Source organism: Caretta caretta, chromosome 2 (assembly GCF_965140235.1).
Source record: "Caretta caretta isolate rCarCar2 chromosome 2, rCarCar1.hap1, whole genome shotgun sequence".
NCBI classification, from domain to species: domain Eukaryota; kingdom Metazoa; phylum Chordata; order Testudines; family Cheloniidae; genus Caretta; species Caretta caretta.
Window position 1 is genome coordinate 101,071,057 of NC_134207.1, and position 19,818 is coordinate 101,090,874.

Sequence of the window (19,818 nt, forward strand, 5' to 3'; positions counted from 1 at the left end):
TTTCTCATCCCGAAAACCTGCTTCTGTGTTGCCTCCATCTCCATTGAAGGAGTTAAACAACATGGCTGGGGTTGTGGTGGCTGAACCCCCTAAAATGGCATGCAGCTCATCATAGAAGCAGCCTGTTTGGGGCTCTGACCCGGAGCGGCCGTTTACCCCTCTGGTTTTCTGGTAGGCTTGCCTCAGGTCCTTAAGTTTCACGTGGCACTGCTTCGGGTCCCTGTTATGGCCTCTGTCCTTCATGCCCTGGGAGATTATGACAAATGTTTTGGCATTTCGAAAACTGGAACGGAGTTCTGACAGCACGGATTCCTCTCCCCATACAGCAATTAGATCCCTTACCTCCCGTTTGGTCCATGCTGGAGCTCTTTTGCGATTCTGGGACTCCATCATGGTCACCTCTGCTGATGAGCTCTGCACTCACCTGCAGCTTGCCACGCTGGCCAAACAGGAAATTGAAATTCAAAAGTTCGCGGGCATCTGAGTTGAGAGTGCTGTCCAGAACGGTCACAATGGAGCACTCTGGGATAGCTCCCGGAAGCCAATACTGTCTAATTGTGTCCACAGTACCCCAAATTCGACCCAGCAAGGCTGATTTCAGCACTAATCCCCTTGTCGGAGGTGGAGTAAGGAAATCGATTTTAAGAGCCCTTTAAGTCGAAAAAAAGGGCTTCGTCGTGTGGACGGGTGCTGGGTTAAATAGATTTAACGCTGCTAAATTCGACCTCAACTCCTAGTGTAGACCAGGGCACAGGGACAACTTGGTCCTTCATTTCTCATTGATTTCAGTGGATACGTGATGTTCCATACAATTTACTATGTATGCATCTTTCACATGCGACCATAAAATGGAGGTATTTTTGCTCACCACAGTAAGGGCCACATTATCTAAAAAGGGGTTCACCTGCATATACAAAATTGAGCAAACAATAACATGCTTACATTTGCATGGTACACTACCTTGATTGTGAATGCCTATCAGGTATTGTGAGTACAAGTGAATGTAAATGAACAATTTACAAATATCTCAATAGTAAGTGAATTTTCACTAGGTGTGTGTTCAAACACAATTAGTTTGCCTTTAAAAAATTTAACCCTTAGCATCACATGGAACTTTCATGACACTTTGGGTTTACTTCTTGGCTTCTTAGACCAGAATTCCCATTTCACCCATTATAGTGATAGTGGTGCTCTACACGCCTGAAATAAGTGCATTTCAGTCGTGCTCTTTTTGAATTGTTTGTAAAACACTTTTGTATACTTAAAACGCAATGCACTGAATAAAATATAAATTATTGTAATTATTTGATCAAAATCTTGGAATTCCCTAGAAATGTCAGCATTGCAGTGCAGGAGGAGAAAAATATTTCTTTTAAAAGGACAATGTCTATATAACTTAGCTCAGAGAAAGCTGAAGGACAGGAAACTGCATTGGAGTGGGAAAGAGAAATTATTAGAAGTAGAAGAAGGGGCAGCGGCAGTGATTGCACCTGTTGTCAGCAGCGAAGATATAACAGGCTGTTTTCTTCAGTGCCTCCCATTTCTACATATTAAAATTTAATTTGCTCTATTTTAACTTGCTGAAGACAAAACCATACTCTTTAAGTGTATGATAAAAACTTAAACTGGGCACACTGTATCTGGTAATATATGGGAATGGAAATGGCACCACTGATTAAGAAAGATCAGTCCACTGGTCAAGTACCTGGCTGCCCATGTTCCTGCTTCCGGGGAGCCTTCCGAGGTGAGTGCTGCCTGGATCCAGCACCCCAGAAACCCTTCCCTGCCCCGAGCCCCCACCCGCACCCAAACTCCCTCCCTCTTAGTTAACCAGAATTTTTGACTTACTGGCACCCCCCATTCTCCCAGTGTGCCAGATGATAAAGCTTTTACTGTAATTACCCTTCCTGTTAATTCTTTAATAGACATCTTCACCTACACTTGTCTATCTGGATCTTAAGCTAGCTGTTTCTCACAAAGGAACCTCTTACCCAGGCACTGGGATGGCACAGAAACTATAGAGATGGTTGTGGATGTGAGCACCTGTTAAAGATGGGTTTGGAAGGATGATTCTGATGAAGAGCAAAGTGTGACGCAGTATGAAACCCAGTTGAAAAGCACTATGTGAAGTGGCATAAAGCCTCTCTGCTGATTTTTCTCCTTCATCAATTTTTTACAGTTTGTGAGGAACAGGAAATTCTGGGATTCTCTTGACCTAGTGCCTTGGGCTAATGTTCTGTATTAGCAGAAAAAAATATTTTTCATGTGATTGGAAGGAGAGCAAGCGTCCCAATATGAAACTGCCAGATTAAAGGCACCGTCTGTTTAGCTATTGAATTCTGGTTTGGGGAAAGAGTGCTCATTTCTGAAGATAGAGACTGAGACTCAGACTCAGAGCATTACTAGTGAGATAAGTGAGACGACGACATCAGTCATGCGTTTTGGGTGAAATCCTGACCCTTGGCAGTTTCACCACTGACCTCAAAGGGGCCAGGATTTCACCCAAAATGTATGACTAATTTTGTCCCGTCACCCGTCTCACTAGTAATGCCATTCTGTCTCAGTGGGTGAAGAAGAGAGGTAGGTGAATAACGTCATTCTATCACATCCCTTTTAGGTAGTAGGTCATACTGTAGAATAGAGATGGGAATGTAGAGGATGGAAGTGAATGAAAATAAACCTCTAATAAAGGTTCACGGTAAAGCTTTGGGTCACAATGCCTCGGCTGATGTCTTTTGTTGCCAACTACATTTCCCCCTTTGTTGCTGTCAACAGGGGGAACAAGATCACAGTTGTATGGGCTTGGAAATGTTGGGGGAGGGAGGGAGTGTGTTGGGAGACAGGGAATCTTCTGGGCTGTGAAATCTGTAGGCCAACTCTTTGTTCATGTTGCAAACACCTGAAAATCTTGGTTTATTTTGAGAGCACTGAGAGACCCTTAGTGAGCATGACAAACAAACATCATGTTCTCAGGTATTGTCAGTTTTTTGTACGTTGATGATAATCTGTTCTTGATACAAGGCACTCTGTGAAACTAAGCCTAAGGTTGCATTTCACAATTTATGAAAACAGGTTCTGTGTTGTGGTAGACTGGGAGGGTGATAGCACTGATACAAAATGCATTGCTTTTTTAGTTCTTTGTGCAGCTGTTAGATTACCAAACACCTGTTAGAGGTGACAGTATACAGATGTTTGACAGCCAGGGAAAAATAATAGAACATGTGATTCTTTTAGCTTAGAAGTAATTTGGTAAGGTGTGTTTTGAAGTGTAATTACATAGCTGTGCTGCCTACCGTTATCACTTAACATTCATTAAATCCTCTGAATATAGAAACAAACATATCTTGTAATGGTGCTAATTTTGTCATATGTTTGCAAAGTGGATTCTTGACAGACTGAACACCTTTTGACTTCAAAATTTTTGCCACTGTTCAGCTCTTTTAAATATGCTCACTAAGCAAGCAAGGTAAGTGGGGAGATGTTTATTTTTTTTTAAACTAAAATAAGCAGGTGAGTAATGTGCTGTAAATAGGGTCCTGCTTATTAAAATTGAACTTACAAGCACAGCCCAACTTTTTATATGTATTCTATTCATAATAGAACCATGGATGTTGTTGTTGGTCTTTAGATGTTCTACATGTCAAGTCACCTCTGCTGAAATTTTCAACTTTAAGAACAAAAATAAGATAAAATAATGAATTACATTTTTATTTTGTATTGCAAGAAATGCCAACTGAGTTCAACATTTTCTTCAAGTGGATTGTTGTTTTTAGTAATGATGCATGAACACCTTCAGTTTCATTGCCAAACATAGGTGTTTGGGGAAAATTAAAAGGCACATGTTCCCTAAAATTGATTGCATTGTGTTTGTTTTTTGTCTGACCTGTTTCACTGGTCATTAATTTTTAGTTAACCTGTTCATTAGATAATATTTTCCTGTGAATAATATTAGAGTTCTCCTAATTCCAGTGAAATTCTAAGGAAAAAATAAAACCTTGAAACTCTGTTTCATTCATTTTAGAAATGCTACAGCAAAGAAAGATCCACTTTTTTATTTTAAAGTAAATTCTATTGTAAATCTCATTAAACTGGCAAATGTTTGCCTTGGTTTCAACAATAGATTGTACTCTGTTGTGTCCTGAAATAGCAGACACAACCGTCGGATGGTGCTTATCATGATGCCATATGTGCATTCCAAAGTTTACTGTGGTTGTTTTTACAAGGCCCAAAGTATGTTTCGTATGCATGACATTTTGCTTTGTTATTGATCAAAATCTGCATTTGCATACTAGTCTCCAATAGTGTTTTATTGTACAACCTCTTCTAGATACTGTGGGACACGTCATATCATTTTCAAAAGTGTCTAAGGGGCTTAGATGCTAAGCCCAATTTCAAAAGGGACGTGTGTTCTGCTATTCAAGCAGCTTTCTACCTCCTTTTAGGAGGTACAGCTTCCTCAGTACTGGTCTCTATGTACCAGGAACAATGGAGCACTGTCCCAGTTAGTTAGCCATCTTTACCTTGTATCCAACTATAGAAGCTCCCGCTCATTCCGTGTAGCTCTCTTCTTTCATAGTGGTATAACTATTCGGATTTGGATTCTGTATCACCAGTTGCTGAATGGGCAAACCAGTCAGGGAATTCTTACTCACAGACCAGCTGTTGCACAACAATTGAGATATGTTTGTTTTCCACTCTCCTTTTCTCTGCCTAAGATTCTTATACCAGAAGAGGTGGAAGGAGACAATCCTGCCTATCACCACCACTTTATGGCCATGCAACTAATAATTCTTTTACATCTTGAGCAACACAGATTGGTGATAGAAGGACAGCAATTGAAACATGATGAGAGACACAGGAATATGCAGGAACAACAGAGCTGATTGATAGTGTGCAACTCATCCATAATGATCTGTCTGGTACAGACAGTAAATTATTCTGTAGATTGATGTAGCTCATTGAACAGCACATTGACAATCCCGTGTCCATAATTATGTTCAAACGGGGTCAGGATCAGTGACATAGGTATACCCAGGACATGCGATGTACAGAGACATATTCCTCCAATGTTGCCATATTCCAAGAATTTTCCTTTTCAACTTGTTCCCCATGTGAACCCAGCTTCATTCAAGGAACCTTTACAAAGAAAACAGAAAAAATAGGAGGGGAGATTTCTAGAAGATAAGGTTGTAGTTTGCTCAGCTAATTATTATGTTTCCATTCAAAATCTGTTTCCTAAAATTCTGCTTTTTTGGACTTAATTCAAGAATAATAATAAGTCTCCTTTGAAGGAATAGCTCTATTGTAGAGTTGTAAGGGCCTGTACTCCCATTCACAAGACCGGGATCAATTTTCTGGTCTCTGTGCCAGAGTCAGCCCCAAGAGTGGGAGTGCTGCTGGGAGGTGAGGAGGGCGTGGGAGGGAGAAATGTGTATGTTTGTTAATTAATAGTATCCTCTCTGGCTAAATAAGGCACAGCATTGACAGCTTCCATACTGGTTTTTTTAAGGGGCATTGGGGGTAGGTGATCGTGCGGGTTTGATCTCTCAAGATATTTGGGTCTCCTGCCTCTCCCCCTGCCCCAAGGCTTGAGAACCTGAGCTCCAGGCCCAACTAAATGTCAAAGCAAAGTTTACACAGCTACTTATAGCATGCTAGTGCAAGCCCTGCTGGCATAAGTCTGTGGACCTAGGCTGGGAGGCTTGGTCCCGGATGCAATGTAGAGATACCCATAAGGGCTAGACTGTCCTGTTATAAACACCCAGCTGCTAGATGAGTCAGCAGAAAAGCCCTACTTTTCCATCTAAGGATCTAGAACCTGACATTCTGTCCCGGGAGGCCTGCAGCCTTTCAGATCAGTGGATATCTTCCACAACAAACTCAACCCTGTCAGATAGTTCACTTTTAAATTGAGTCCCATGTGTACAGTCCTGTAAGAGAGTTGTTGGCAATCCAGCCTGGTCCCTTCAAAGTCAGCAAACAGCCATGAAATTCCCAGGATTTTAGACTTGTGCTGCATGGAAAAAGACAGCTTATTTGTATAAAACCTTTGGCTCCTAATCAGTTTTACAAATTTCTGTACTGTGTTGTCTTAAATTGACCTGCTGAGTAGGCTATTCTGCCATAGAGGCAATATTTGTGACCTTTGGCAGCAATGTTCTGCATAGTTTAGTGAATTAAGATTCACCAAAATTAGATCTGTAAAATTTGAATGTGCAGTGATTTATATGTGCAAAACCCTGTTCTGGTGTACACAGCAGCTAATTTGAGGGTTTCAGAGTAGCAGCCGTGTTAGTCTGTATCCGCAAAAAGAACAGGAGTACTTGTGGCACCTTAGAGACTAACAAATTTCTATTTATAGAAACACGTTTTATTAAACAGAGTCAGATACTTGTGGGTTATGATCTTCCTTGTAAAACTTGAGTATTTGATTTGCATTTAGTAGTTATCACAGCAGCTAGTATGAAACCACTATGAAAGCTTTGGAACTGCTGCTATTGGGGTCAGGCCCTGGCCCCTTCCACCCAACATGAGACCATCTAACTGGTCTGCACATCCAGGTGTGGAGACGGCCAGGTGCCAGAGGATACCTTCTTAACAGACTCTTATGTCACAGCTCCATGCTCTCATGCAAGAGAACTCTATTTATTTATTAATTTATTTATTTATTTATTTATTTATTACATAAAGTCCTCCCCAACACCCTGGTAGTTTTTAACTTCCACACGTAAATCTGTAGTATCTTATTTTTGTAACATTATTAAACGTGAAATTAGCTTGGCTAGTAGGATTGCCACCCAGCTGGGTTTTTACCTGGAGAGTCCAGTTTTTGGCTTCTGTGCCATTTAGGGTTGTCAGGTGCCCAGTTTTTGACCAGAAAGTCCGGTCATGATGTACTGACTGGACACCAAAAGTCCGTTTACTGTGGGGCAAGGGGAGGCATCAGGTCATTAACCTGTGCCGGCCCCTGCTCAGCCAAGGCCGCCTCCTACCTGCATGCAGGCTCTTTGTCAGGCTGCGAACAGTGGGGGAGGGAACTTGGGGGCAAGAGGTGGAGCATGTGGGTGCCTTGTAGGAAGAGGCAGAAAAAGGAGCGGGGTCTGGGAAGAGGCAGCAAAGGGGGTTGGGCTTTGAGGGAAGAGGTGGAGCAGGGGTGGGGCCTTGGGATCCGGCTACCAGCAGTTAGAAAGGTGGCAACTCTGTTGTCTAACTATTGTATAAAAATCCCATCCACTTCTGGTCTTATCAAAACAAAAGCAATATTTCATTGATCATAAAAAGATAAGTAAAGTGGCAGTACATTTCCTAACTTTTTTACAATATATATAATACTTAATAAATCAAATTATGTCATTGATATAACTTTTTAAAATTTAACTTATACCTTAAGTAGAATAATAGATCACGACTCCTTTCCTGACACTTTAATACTTTCTATTTATGCATTAGTTGTAACTATCTAAGCTTTCATGTATAAATGATCTATGTCAATCTTTAATTCACTTCACTCCCTCGGTGTCACACAAGTCTTTTATTAAAGAGGGTTTTTAAAAAATATATAATATTTGTGTTAACTTGCAATGGAAATTATTTATGCCTGGTCTATAGTGCTATCACTCTAATGGTGCATAGCCCCTGTGAGATCATATGTGAAAGCCGCCACACTTGGTTGCATTCCATCTTAAATTCATTCCTTCTAATGAACTTTATTCATGGTAGGGGCAGCCTTAATCTTTTGCAAGGCTGGGGGGGAGGGGCATAGATCTGTGGAATGTTTTGCTACCAATTCCACGTGACTAGACAAATGCCACAGAAAGTGTTTTTGAGAGCACTGTGATTAGTCCCTTACTCTTAATTTCTTGCTTAGTCCATCAAATCATGCTCACTCTCGGACTGGTGAGCTTCCTATTCTTGAGTCCAGTGGTCCCTGCAGCTACTCTTTAAAGGAGTTGGTTCTGCTCAAGCAGCTGACTGGTAGGCCCAGGTACTATTAGCAGTATTGCCAAACCAAAGCATTCAAAAATCATGGGTCAGGCCCCCCCAGATCATGAGATTTTAAAAAGCAGTAAATCTGCATTCTTACTGGACTTCTGGTTTTTGAGACTGTTTCACATTTTCAAAAAAAAAAAAGAGGAGTACTTGTGGCACCTTAGCGACTAACCAATTTATTTGAGCATGAGCTTTCGTGAGCTACAGCTCACTTCATCGGTATGCATCCGATGAAGTGAGCTGTAGCTCACGAAAGCTCATGCTCAAATAAATTGGTTAGTCGCTAAGGTGCCACAAGTACTCCTTTTCTTTTTGCGAATACAGACTAACACGGCTGTTACTCTGAAACCTTTCACATTTTCAAGCATCTCTCTTCAACCATGAGGGCTAGAAATTCACTTTTTTTTTTTTAAGTGAAAGCTAAGGTTTTTCAGGTCATCACCTGGTTCCAGAAGCTGGGACTCTGAAAAAAATACCAAATATCACGACTATTAATAACATTGCAAGAGTTGGCAACATTGCAGGAGCCTGGGTGACGTTGCCTCCCATAACGGTGGACTTGGCCTAGGGTCTTCCCAAAAATCTGTAGCTGTTGTACTTCCGAAGCCCAGAGTCATCATCTTGACGTAGAGGCTGAGTTCTAGAAAAAAATAATGTTTTGCCTTAAGTAAGTGCTCTCTGTATTTATTATATTGTATAATAATTATTGTTCATCTATTTAATTTCTTTTAAAAATGGCAACATTATCATTTAAGGCCCGATCCTGCAAACTGTTGAACACTATCTGAGGTATGGTGAATGCCCTTAGCTCCCCCTGAAGCACTCAACATGTCTCAGGAAGCACTGAGCTTTTCAGTATCAGGCCCTTTAGCATTACATTTGAAGGGGAACCTGATTGCGGCTCCTGAAACATTTACAGTGGCAGTTTTCATCTTTGTTTTACCATTTTGTTTGTGCTATGGAAAAGCAGCAAAATGGTTACTCACACCTGGAGCATTGCAGATATTCAGCTGTTCACATGAGATCAGTTATTATACTGCATAAGGCCTTTTTTCCCTTCTTCCTTGCCTGTTTGATTTTCACATGCAGCTTTTTCTCTATTTCCATTACAAAAATGGGCAAAGTAGTACATTTTTGTTTTTCATTTGGAACCCTCAAGTGCCCAGATTCTGATGAAAAAGTTTCCTAGGAAATATTGCATAAGAGATTGAGATTTTTACATTCAGTATACTATAATGACACTTTGCCATGTAAATAACAAGCTGTGCTCCCCCCAACTTTGATTATTGTGTAGCTCTCACACATTAGTATCTTAGTTTTTATTTTTCTTCTAGAAAATTAAGAGAGACAATGGAGGTTTCCAATTAAAAATAAGAATAATATTAATTTAAAATGTGTTAGATATACTTACAGCAATGTCGAAATGACTCTGCTTTCTGCCAAAAACAACAGAAGTAAATTTGGAATTCATTGTACAGTTGGAACACAGAATTTTATGTCAGTACAGTTATTTTCCTTATGTACAGTAATTCTGGTGACATTTGCATAGTAATAATCAAGATAGTGTGATTGATTATTCAGGTTTCTAAAGATTGTGGTTAATCCCATATGAAAAAAAAATGAGTCCCTGGTATTTTTAATGTCGTCTTATAAAAATAATGAAGTCACTATCATTTTAAAAAGACAGAATTATATTCTTACACCCTGAAGGCTTCACAAAAACGAAATTCTCTGTAATAATGTGAAAGTGCCCAAAGTAGATCAGACATGGAGAAGATACATTAACATATTTGTAAAGGAAAAGTACTCTTTCTTGGCTTTTGTGGCTCGTATATGCCATAATGCTACAGTGTTTTACAGTCCTTGCGTTGTCCATTAGTGCAAACATGTCCAGATGAATTCAGCGTTTAATGTTAAAAATCTTATAACATGCCAGTTTGATTTGTAGCTCTTCATATCATAGAATGCTAATTAAAATCATATTTTTGCATATGTCATGCCTTTCATGTACATATGCAAATAGATTCTATTGCCTTTCAGCTATTAGTAATTAACTTTATGAAGGACAGCTGTAATACATAATTAACAAAAATGTTTGCAAACCCTTTTTTCACACTGAAAGTTACAGCAGTAAAATTTTTGCTTATCTAGAGAACCATTTTAGTTTGAAGTTTCAGTCTGATATCTGAATTGTTTGAAGCAGTCACATGATATCCTTGAATTGAAGGTAATGGTGTTATCACCGGAAGAACGTTACTCAGTAGGCTCCTATCTTTTTCATTACGTATGTCACCAGAATTAAATTACTGTAATTGAACTGCTTTGTGTTTGGTATAAGGCATAATGTCGGGTAATACATTTATTGTTGTTGTTGATGATGTCTTGGTGCCACTTAGGCAAAATTCCTGTGCACAATGTAATCACAAACATTATCTCCCTATAGCCACAAAAAGAAATCCTAGCACTACAAATGATATTATTTTTTCCCTATGTGTCTCTTTAAATAATTAATATGTTGAAGGTTGACCAAACACAAGTAATGATTAAAGGCCTGATCATGCAGCATTCTTACTGAAGTCAATGGGACTGCTCACGTAAAGAAGGATTTTAGGTTTTAAGGTTAAATAAATAGAAGGTTAGAGAATGTTATATAGGTAAAAAATAAATTTATTTTTCAGTATATTACAGAAAGTGTTTATAAACTGCAAAGGGAATCAGGAAAAAATTATTGTGTATGTTGACAAGTGATTTGTTTTTATAATTGTTTTTTTGTATATCTGTGTAAGAAAACCCCAGATTTGATGTAGATCTGTAAACTTATGTTGTTATGATATCGACTTTCAAATTTGAAAATAGGTTATGATATCTTGATCTAACAGAACTGATTAGATTTCCTCTTCAATAAAATATGCTTAAGTACGTGTTTAAAAAAAATAACCCCACCCATTTTTACAAATGTTTTGGTACAAGCCAATTGAAATTCATTTTTTTTCTTTTTTTTCTTTTTTTAGAGTGGCCTTTGTGATGAAGAAACACTTAAATACTCACTTATTGGGCAAACATGGAGTTGGTACACCAAAAGAAAGGTAAAGTACAATATTTTGCTAGTTTACACAAATGTGTTTACGTGTACTGCAAAAATCTTTTAAGATGTATTAACTACTCTGATTTGGATTCTATTAATATACTATATTTATGTAATATATAGGCATGATCCTGCGTTCCCAGCCCGCCCAAAATTCCAACTGGAGTTGTGTGCATAAAGAATATAGGCTTGGGGCTGGCTGGTCCTTTTTCAGTGAAGCACTTAAGCAGTGCTTAATTTTCACTGTGCTTAAATCTCACTGACATCAGTGGGAATTAAGACATACTTAAATGATTTGCTGACATGGGTCTTATCGAATGCTCACTGAAGTCAATGGAAAGATTCCCATAGATTCCAATGAGAGCTAGATCTAATTTTGTTTTTATTAGAATATGGCTCAGGCAGTCATAATAGGCAAAACTTCAGTAGTTGTGTCTTGCCTTCCCAAAGACAAACCAAAATTACACACAACCCGTTTTTGTTTTTGGATTTCGTGCTTATAAGTTTATAAAATATTTTACATTTTCAAACCAAAAAATAGGCCCCCTTAGGTTTTGTTGATTCACTGGAGTCACAACCACAGAGATGTGTGTGAGATCTGGAGACACAAATCCCCCAACCTTCTCAAAATTTTGGGGATGGGGCAGAGAAATTAGGAGTTAGGTTTTGGCCCCTCTCTGATTTCTATACCTTTGTTCATTTACTCAAGATTTTTGTAAGTTTTTACAAGTTTTGTTTATAAAAATGTATTTTTCCTCTTTTAAAATGTACCTAGAATGCTTCATATTTTAAAAATATTGTATCACTGAAACAGAACTATGTTTACTAGGTCATCAAATATCAGATTTTGCTCCTCATTTGCATCATAACTAATCCCATTACATAAGACTTAATGACTTTTTAGGCAAATTGAAATTTAAATAGTTTCTCAACTGCCAAAACAAAACATAACATTTACTGAAATCATCCAGTTAAATAACTTCTAGTATTCACCAGTGTGGATGTTCCATATGTACAGTATTCATCATTGTAAAAGTGCAGTGAGATCAGAATCCCGGAAATATAGGTAAAATGTTTTATCATGGCAAGAAATGGAAAAGTTGTGGCTTTGCCATAGTAAAAAAATATAATTAATATTTTAGGGGCTTTTTATTTAAAAAAGAAAAGAATCATGGCAAACAATATTTTGATTATTCAGTTTTTTATGATGAATTATGAGTAATGTCAAATATTTATTTTACAAAAATTGTTTTCAGGTATGCAATACCATTTAACTAATATTTTAAAACCTTTATGAAAGAACATACTCCATTATACTGGACATTAGAGATCTAAATTTTGGAAAAATCATGGGAAAACGTTACTCTGTGATGAGGTGCTTAGGGTGACTAACATCAGGATATTTTAAGTTTTGTTTTTTTGTTACAGAATTCATAGCTGTGACATACTTTAATTATAGAATTATCAAAGTCCTAATTACTGTCCTGGCAGCTGCCATTTTGATTTACTTCTCCTGAGGACAGTCCCCCATATCTGTATTTTTAAACTCTAAAGTCTTCTTTTTCTTATTAGAATATTAGTTATTTTTGTAAGTGTCGCAGGATTGTGAGTCATGCTACTTCTTCAAACATTACCTATGCACCCTGTTGACAATCAAAGAAGTGTTTTTAAATAAAAAAGCATTCAAAACTTCAGATACAACGAGAGGAGTTCCTCTTCAGAAATGGGAAAGTAAATGGTGGTTTCAGTATGGTAGTAAAAATTCCATGGTACAATCAAAATACTTCCTTTGGGTCTTTTTCAGCTCCCATTAATGACACCAGAAATGGAAGTAGATCAGGCCCTTTTCTCCATGAATTTACCATACGTTACTTTTCAAATGACCTTAACATAGAGTATTAAAGTAACAGATCATCCTCTGGCATGCACGTATGTTGTCTATATGGGTAGTGTGTATTTTTAACGCTTTATCCCTTTTGGTGTTTAAACCTTTTTGCAAAGTTTTTTCTACTATTTGTTCAAGCAGAATTTTAGTTACAGCACTATTACATCAAGATTATTCAGATTTCCATTTTTTCCTGGACTATAGCATAAGACATGGAAGAAAAAATAGTTACATTTACATCAAATAAGATATAACTGGTATAAATTGATAAATTAAAACTGTTAGTTTATATTTGGTATCTTTTTTCATGGCACAGTGGAATTCTGAAAAATATTTTGCTCTTGTGGTTTATGTTGTCACCAGAATTCTATTCAAATATTTGCACTCTATTCAAATATATCCTTCTACAAAGGGGTACTTACTGCCTAATCATCAGAAATACTGCATTGAAATAACTTATATTACCCTTGTGAATATGTGTACAATAAAATATGCATACAACAGATCTCCAAATACACTATCTGACCCTGAGAGGCACATTTTTAGTGTTCACCATCACAAATGAATTCTTTAAACAATGGATGCTTTAATCTAAAACAGTGTTATTTTTTTTATGGAGCCCTCCTACATGCTCCTGTTCTCCCTCCCCCCTCCATCTTTTCCCTCATTCCTCAAAGGCTTTTTGAACCATCAGCCAGTGTAGGGTTGCAAAGATGACATGATGTGTTTTCACCTGTCACAGACTTTAGCAAACTGCTTTCACAGCACTCCAAGCCCTTGCTGCCCTGGGAGCAAAGAACCAAGCTCAGGACACTAACCCCAGTGTCCCATCTGGTAGCATACTGTGTTGCAGCATACCTCCCCCACCCACGGCCAGCATAAACTAGTGATTTTTGAGCGACTTATTCACTCCTCTTTTTTAAAATCCCTTATTTTGTCTTTGACTATTTCTTTTTCATAATACTTTTTTGTCTGGCTTGTCCTCTTAATGTACAGCAACATCAAGTAGTAGTGGCAGGACTACAACAGCAATATAATTTCCTGGTAGCAGTCCCTTACTGGTGATGACTAAGATTTAAACAGTGTAATCTAGTACAATAAATGCCCAACTACCACTCTTTCTCTTTCCACATTTCCCTTCACTTTATGAAGGCGTGTGATGTCTTTTAATGGCTTTAGGAACCAAAGAAACTCTTCATCAGCATGTTCAACCATCACTTTGGGCATAACTGTTCTCTAAATTAAGTTACGTAGTTTTCTTACCTATTTAAAACATTAATGCCTTGACTATAATTTTGCAAGCTTGCTGTATTTTAATTTCTCTAGGACAATATAATCAGTTTATTCTGTATGTTTTGAATTAGATTTTGCCCCCTGATACATTGCCTATTATAGCAAATACTAATAGAAGTTAGCTAAATAGGCTGTGACAATTAAATTAATAATGCATTTTGTTTGCAAGTGTTTAGTCTTCATGGTTTGACTGATATATGCAAAGATGGTAATTTATTAAAAGTAAATTCATGTAATTGTACTGCAGAGTTTGATGGACCAAAAAAAGTTGTCAGCATGACTATCATCAAAAACAGAAAATTGAAATAAGTTCAAAAGGGTACATTGAAAAAAATGCTAAACTACCGTAAACACTGAGAAGTTGGTTGTTCTTTTAACAAACTTCTTAACAAAAAGTATTTTTGATGACAAGCACTGTGACAGTTCTGAGAAAAGGAATATCTTTTGCAATCCATGCAGTGATGCTGGACTTCGGCAGCTTATTCTCTGCTACTTTATATCCTCCACAAATATTAGTCTTCAATATGATACACAAAATGAAGGTGTTTTGGAGGCAGTACTCAGCATGTGCTCATGCAAATCAGGAAAGCAAGCATAATGCATAATGAGTAAGGGTGTTCTTAAACATTTTTATGTGGATCTTATTTGAAGGGGAAAACATGTTTAAAAAGAGAAATTATCAGAGAATGTAATGCAGTTACAATCAAATAAGCTTATAGTAAAGAGAATTATAGTGAAATACTTACATACTTCAACAAAAAGTACGGCCTGGACCATTATGGTCCATTATCAGAGAATAGCTAAATCAAAAGAAGAACATTTTTGTACAAAAATTCCTCTACATTTTTTTTTTTTCATTTTTTGGAACTGTGATACTGATTTATTGTCAACTTGAATGTGTCTCAAAACTGGTATGTTATCTACCAAGTTCAAGGCTAGTACATATTTGGTAGTTCAGTGTCAGTAATCTTCATGGGACCTATAACTATATCTTATTGGCAGGATAAATCTTTTAGTTACACCTTTTATTATATGTAGTAGACAATGGGGTCTGGTGGTGTGGGAAAAGACCAGCAATGATGATGCTGAGTTCTAATTTGTGTTCAGCCAATGACACGCCAGAAGTGACGTTATCGTGCCGCAAAACTGGGCCAAAGAAGGATTTCACTGAAAAATGTATCTCTGAACTCACCTCTGTGTGTGTGTGTGTATCCACATTCATCATCTTAACCGACTTTTTAATTATGAAGTATGGCTTGGGTTTAGAAATGCTTAATCTGAAGAGGTACATTTAACTGTCCTCCAGACATTTTTACAGAATAAGGGTAATTGATGTAGAGTATTTATTTTATAAATCTTGTAGAACATGGTAACAATGATTTCATTGTTCACTAGAACTCTATTTAATCTATCCAGTACATTTTTTATAGTAGTATACTAGTGAAAGAACATCATTAGTTGTGGTTATCTATAATTATCTAGTCTACAAGGTGAAGTTTAAAAAAGTATTTTTTTTAAAAATTATCTTGACATACAGGAGTAATCACGTTTAGTTCAATCGGATTGTTAACAGGCATAAAGTTCCTCATGTGCAAGTGTTTTGCAGAGTCTGGGCCAGTGTTTTCAAGAATTGTTTGTAAGATTGTAAATATATATATATTTTATAAGGCTATTCTTAGATTCTAAATATTTTGACATGTTTTAAAGTACTAGTCTGAATGCTATAATGGGAATGTTTGTGATAGGGATGAGTACAGTAGTTACCATTAAAAATAAACATTTATCCAAAGTTACTGCACAGAGATCTCTGGGAAAACTCTGATATTTTGTCTTTGAAGTATTGAGAAATACTGGGATATCACTCTAAGATAACTGGGGGTAAATTTTTGCTTGAAATTTGTACACAACTGGTCAATATGTTGCCCCTTGCTGGCAACATGTCCATAGTCTCTGAAGTAGAGATGCCATTACATTTGAGCTATTACAATCACTATCATCACTGGTGGACTTAGATATAGAGATCTCAATAGGGTGTTAATAAAAGACAAAGAAAGCTGCCAGTCTCTACAAGAAATGTGTCCCTCAGGAAATTAAAAATTGTATGCCATGGCATACTTGAGATGGCTAGCTGCATCTATGGGTTTCAAATCATCTTCAGTTGATCTGAAAGACCATATCATGATTTCAACTTGAGAGCCTTTTAATATACATCCTATAAATAAATTTACATTGCTATCTACTTGCAGTCTAAGTATCTCTGAATTTTATTAAATAATGATAAACTATATACTTCAAAAAGCTTATCCTAGGTTAAAAATAGGAGTATCTCAGTTCTAATCTTCAGCACACTGTATGAGTCTATGCATTTTGGAAAAAGAGCTACATTTACACATTTGCAGTAGGTGACATCCTAAAATATGCAAGCATATATGCTATTTCTTAGCCCTGGTCTATACTACAAGTTTAGGTCAAATTTAGCAGCATTAGATCAATTTAACCCTGCACCCGTCCACACGTCGAAGCCATTTTTGTCGACTTAAAGGGCTCTTAAAATTGATTTCTGTACTCCTCCCCGAAAAGGGGATTAGCGCTGAAATCGACATCGCCAGGTCGAATTTGGGGTAGCATGGACGCAATTCAACGGTATTGGCCTCCGGGAGCTATCCCAGAGTGCTCCATTGTGACCCATCTGGACAGCACTTTCAACTCAGATGCACTAGCCAGGTACACAGGAAAAGCCCCGGGAACTTTTGAATTTCATTTCTTGTTTGGCCAGCGTGGTGAGCTCATCAGCACAGGTGACCATGCAGTCCCAGAATCGCAAAAGAGCTCCAGCATGCACTGAATGGGAGGTACTGGATCTGATCGCTGTATGGGGCGATGAATCCGTGCTATCAAAACCCCGTTCCAAAAGATGAAATGCCGATATATTTGCCAAAAACCTCCCACCCCACCATAAACTTTTCCCTATTACTCTCACAGATATTGTGGAGCGCACAGCAAGCAGTAATAACAATGGAAATATTGGTTTCGTTGAGGTCTAACTGAGTCAGTAAACTGTGCCAGCGTGCTTTTAAACGTCCAAATGCACATTCTACCACCATTCTGCACTTGCTCAGCCTATAATTGAACAGCTCCTGACTACTGTCCAGGGTGCCTGTGTACGGCTTCATGAGCCATGGGATTAAGGAGTAGGCTGGGTCCCCAAGGATAACTATAGGCATTTCAACATCCACAATAGTAATTTTCTGGTCTGGGAAGTAAGTCCCTTTCTGCAGCTGTTGAAACAGACCAGAATTCCTGAAGATGCAAGCGTCATGTACCTTTCCCGGCCATCCCACGTTGATGTTGGTGAAACGTCCCTTGTGATCCACCAGTGCTTGCGGCACCCTTGATAAGTACCCCTGCCAAGGTGGTCCGGTCCCAAGATAGGGATATGCATGCCATCTATTGCCCCACCACAGTTAGGGAATCCCATTGCAGCAAAGCCATCCACTATGACCTGACCTGGAAATATCCCAGAGTCACTACCCTTGATAGCAGCAGCTCAGTGACTGTGTTGGCTACTTGGATCACAGCAGCCCCCACAGTAGATTTGCCCACTCCAAATTGATTCCTGACTGGCCGGTAGCTGTCTGGTGTTGCAAGCTTCCAGAGGGCTGTCACCACTCGTTTGTGAACTGTGGGGGCTGCTCTCATCTTGATATTCTTGTTCTTCAGGGCAGGGGAAAGCAAGTCACAAAGTTCCATGAAGGTGCCCTTACGCATGTGAAAGTTTCGCAGGTACTGGGAATCATCTCAGACCTGCAACACTATGTGGTCCCACCAGTCTGTGCTTGTTTCCCAGGCCCAGAATCAGCATTCCACGGCATGAGCCTGCCCCGTTGCCACCAGGGTGTCCAAATTGCCGGGGCCTGTGCTTTGAGAGAAGTCTGTGTCCATGTCCTCATCACCACGCTGCCATCGCTTCCTCGCCTGCTTTTGCAGGTTCTGGTTCTGCACATACTGCAGGATAATGCGCGAGGTGTTTACAATGCTCATAACTGCTGCAGTGATCTGAGTGGGCTCCATGCTTGCCATGGTATGGTGTCTGCAGGAGAGCAGAGTTGCAGCGGAAGCAGTGGCTAAGGATGGATGCCCTGAGAATAGATATGTATAGAGAACGACGAGAGGACCTTTGAGGTGGATTCATGAGAGCAGGAGAGCAGAGTTGCAGCGGAAGCGGTGGAGGACGATGGTTGGCACCGCGCACATTTCCCGAGGAAGAACACATGTACCGGGAGCCCATGACAGACAACATGGAGAAATTCGGTATTGAGACAATAGCAGCAGAGCTGAGTTTCAGCGGAAATGGTGTATGATGACGGTTAGCAGTCCTACTGCACCGTGTGCTGCCAGTAGAACCCAGGACACAACAGCGGCGGTGTCGGTGAGCTAAGCATGCTGCACGCTTGCCGAGTATGGCATCTACGTGGAAAAAAGGCACAAAATGATTGTCTGCCGTTGCTTTCACGGCGGGAGGGGCAATTGACGACATGAACCAAAAACCACCCATGACAATGTTTTTGCCCCATCAGGCATTGAGAGCTTAACCCAGAATTCCAATAGGCAGCGGAGACTGCGGGAACTCTGGGATAGCTACCCACAGTGCACCGCTCCGTAAGTCGATGCTAGCCACAGTAGTGAGGATGTACTCCGTCGACTTAATGCGCTTAGTGTGGACATACGCAATCAACTGTATAAAATCGATTTCTAAAAATCGATTTTTATAATAATGACCTAATTTCATAGTGTAGACATACCCTTAGAGAGCATGATTAACCCTGAGAGATAAACTTCCACAATGATGAATGGAGTATTGATAAAATAAAAACACAAAAGGAGCTATTCAACTAAAATCCCATGTATGGTTAGAAAAATTACCCCTCACTATTTTATAATTAAATGTCAATCACTTGATGTGGGTATTTCTATTTTGGATCTAAAAGCAGAGATGAGTGAAGCGCTTCATCCAAAACCTTTTCTAATTCACCTAAATAAACTGAAATCTCCACCCATTTCCTTCTTCTTTGGATGAAGACGCAGATCTGGCATAAAGTTTCTGATGCTGCTACATAGCAATCTGTGGCTTTTTGGTTATATGGTAATTTAAGATTTGACCATTCGTCCATTCAGACCAACATGTTTCCTCCTTAGTGACTAGTGGTAGACCTGATGCCTTGAAAGATGTTAAAACTCATATTTGCATATCGTTGAATATACAATGCTGTACACGAAGGGAAAATCCATTCCTTATTGGTGCAGTTGATCACATTATGACACCATTAAGCATAAGATTTTGATTGTCCTTACCGTAGCTTGCATGACAACTATTATTAATAGTTGTCAGAGAATTATGCTGTCATTTTTAGAAAACCAGCAAAAGTATCTCATTTAGTGTTGTTCTGAAACAGCAAATTCCACAGATTTACTCTATCCTGTGGAAAGATTCCCCACCATAGGTATGGTTCATATAAATAACCAGGAAGCACTGTGGTAGCACCAGTTTCTGACAGGAAAGTTGTTG

At 38.8% G+C, this 19,818-nt stretch overlaps 1 protein-coding gene across 2 annotated transcripts in view; it reads left to right on the forward strand.

The window, feature by feature from the left end:
- Positions 1-19,818, forward strand: part of ZNF407 (zinc finger protein 407) — a 460,779-nt gene that overhangs the window by 172,477 nt on the left and 268,484 nt on the right. For both annotated transcript variants that reach the window (XM_048840098.2, XM_048840096.2), the window contains exon 4: positions 11,001-11,075. In XM_048840098.2, the coding sequence (XP_048696055.2) occupies positions 11,001-11,075 (75 nt within the window). The remainder of the gene's footprint in view (positions 1-11,000; positions 11,076-19,818) is intronic.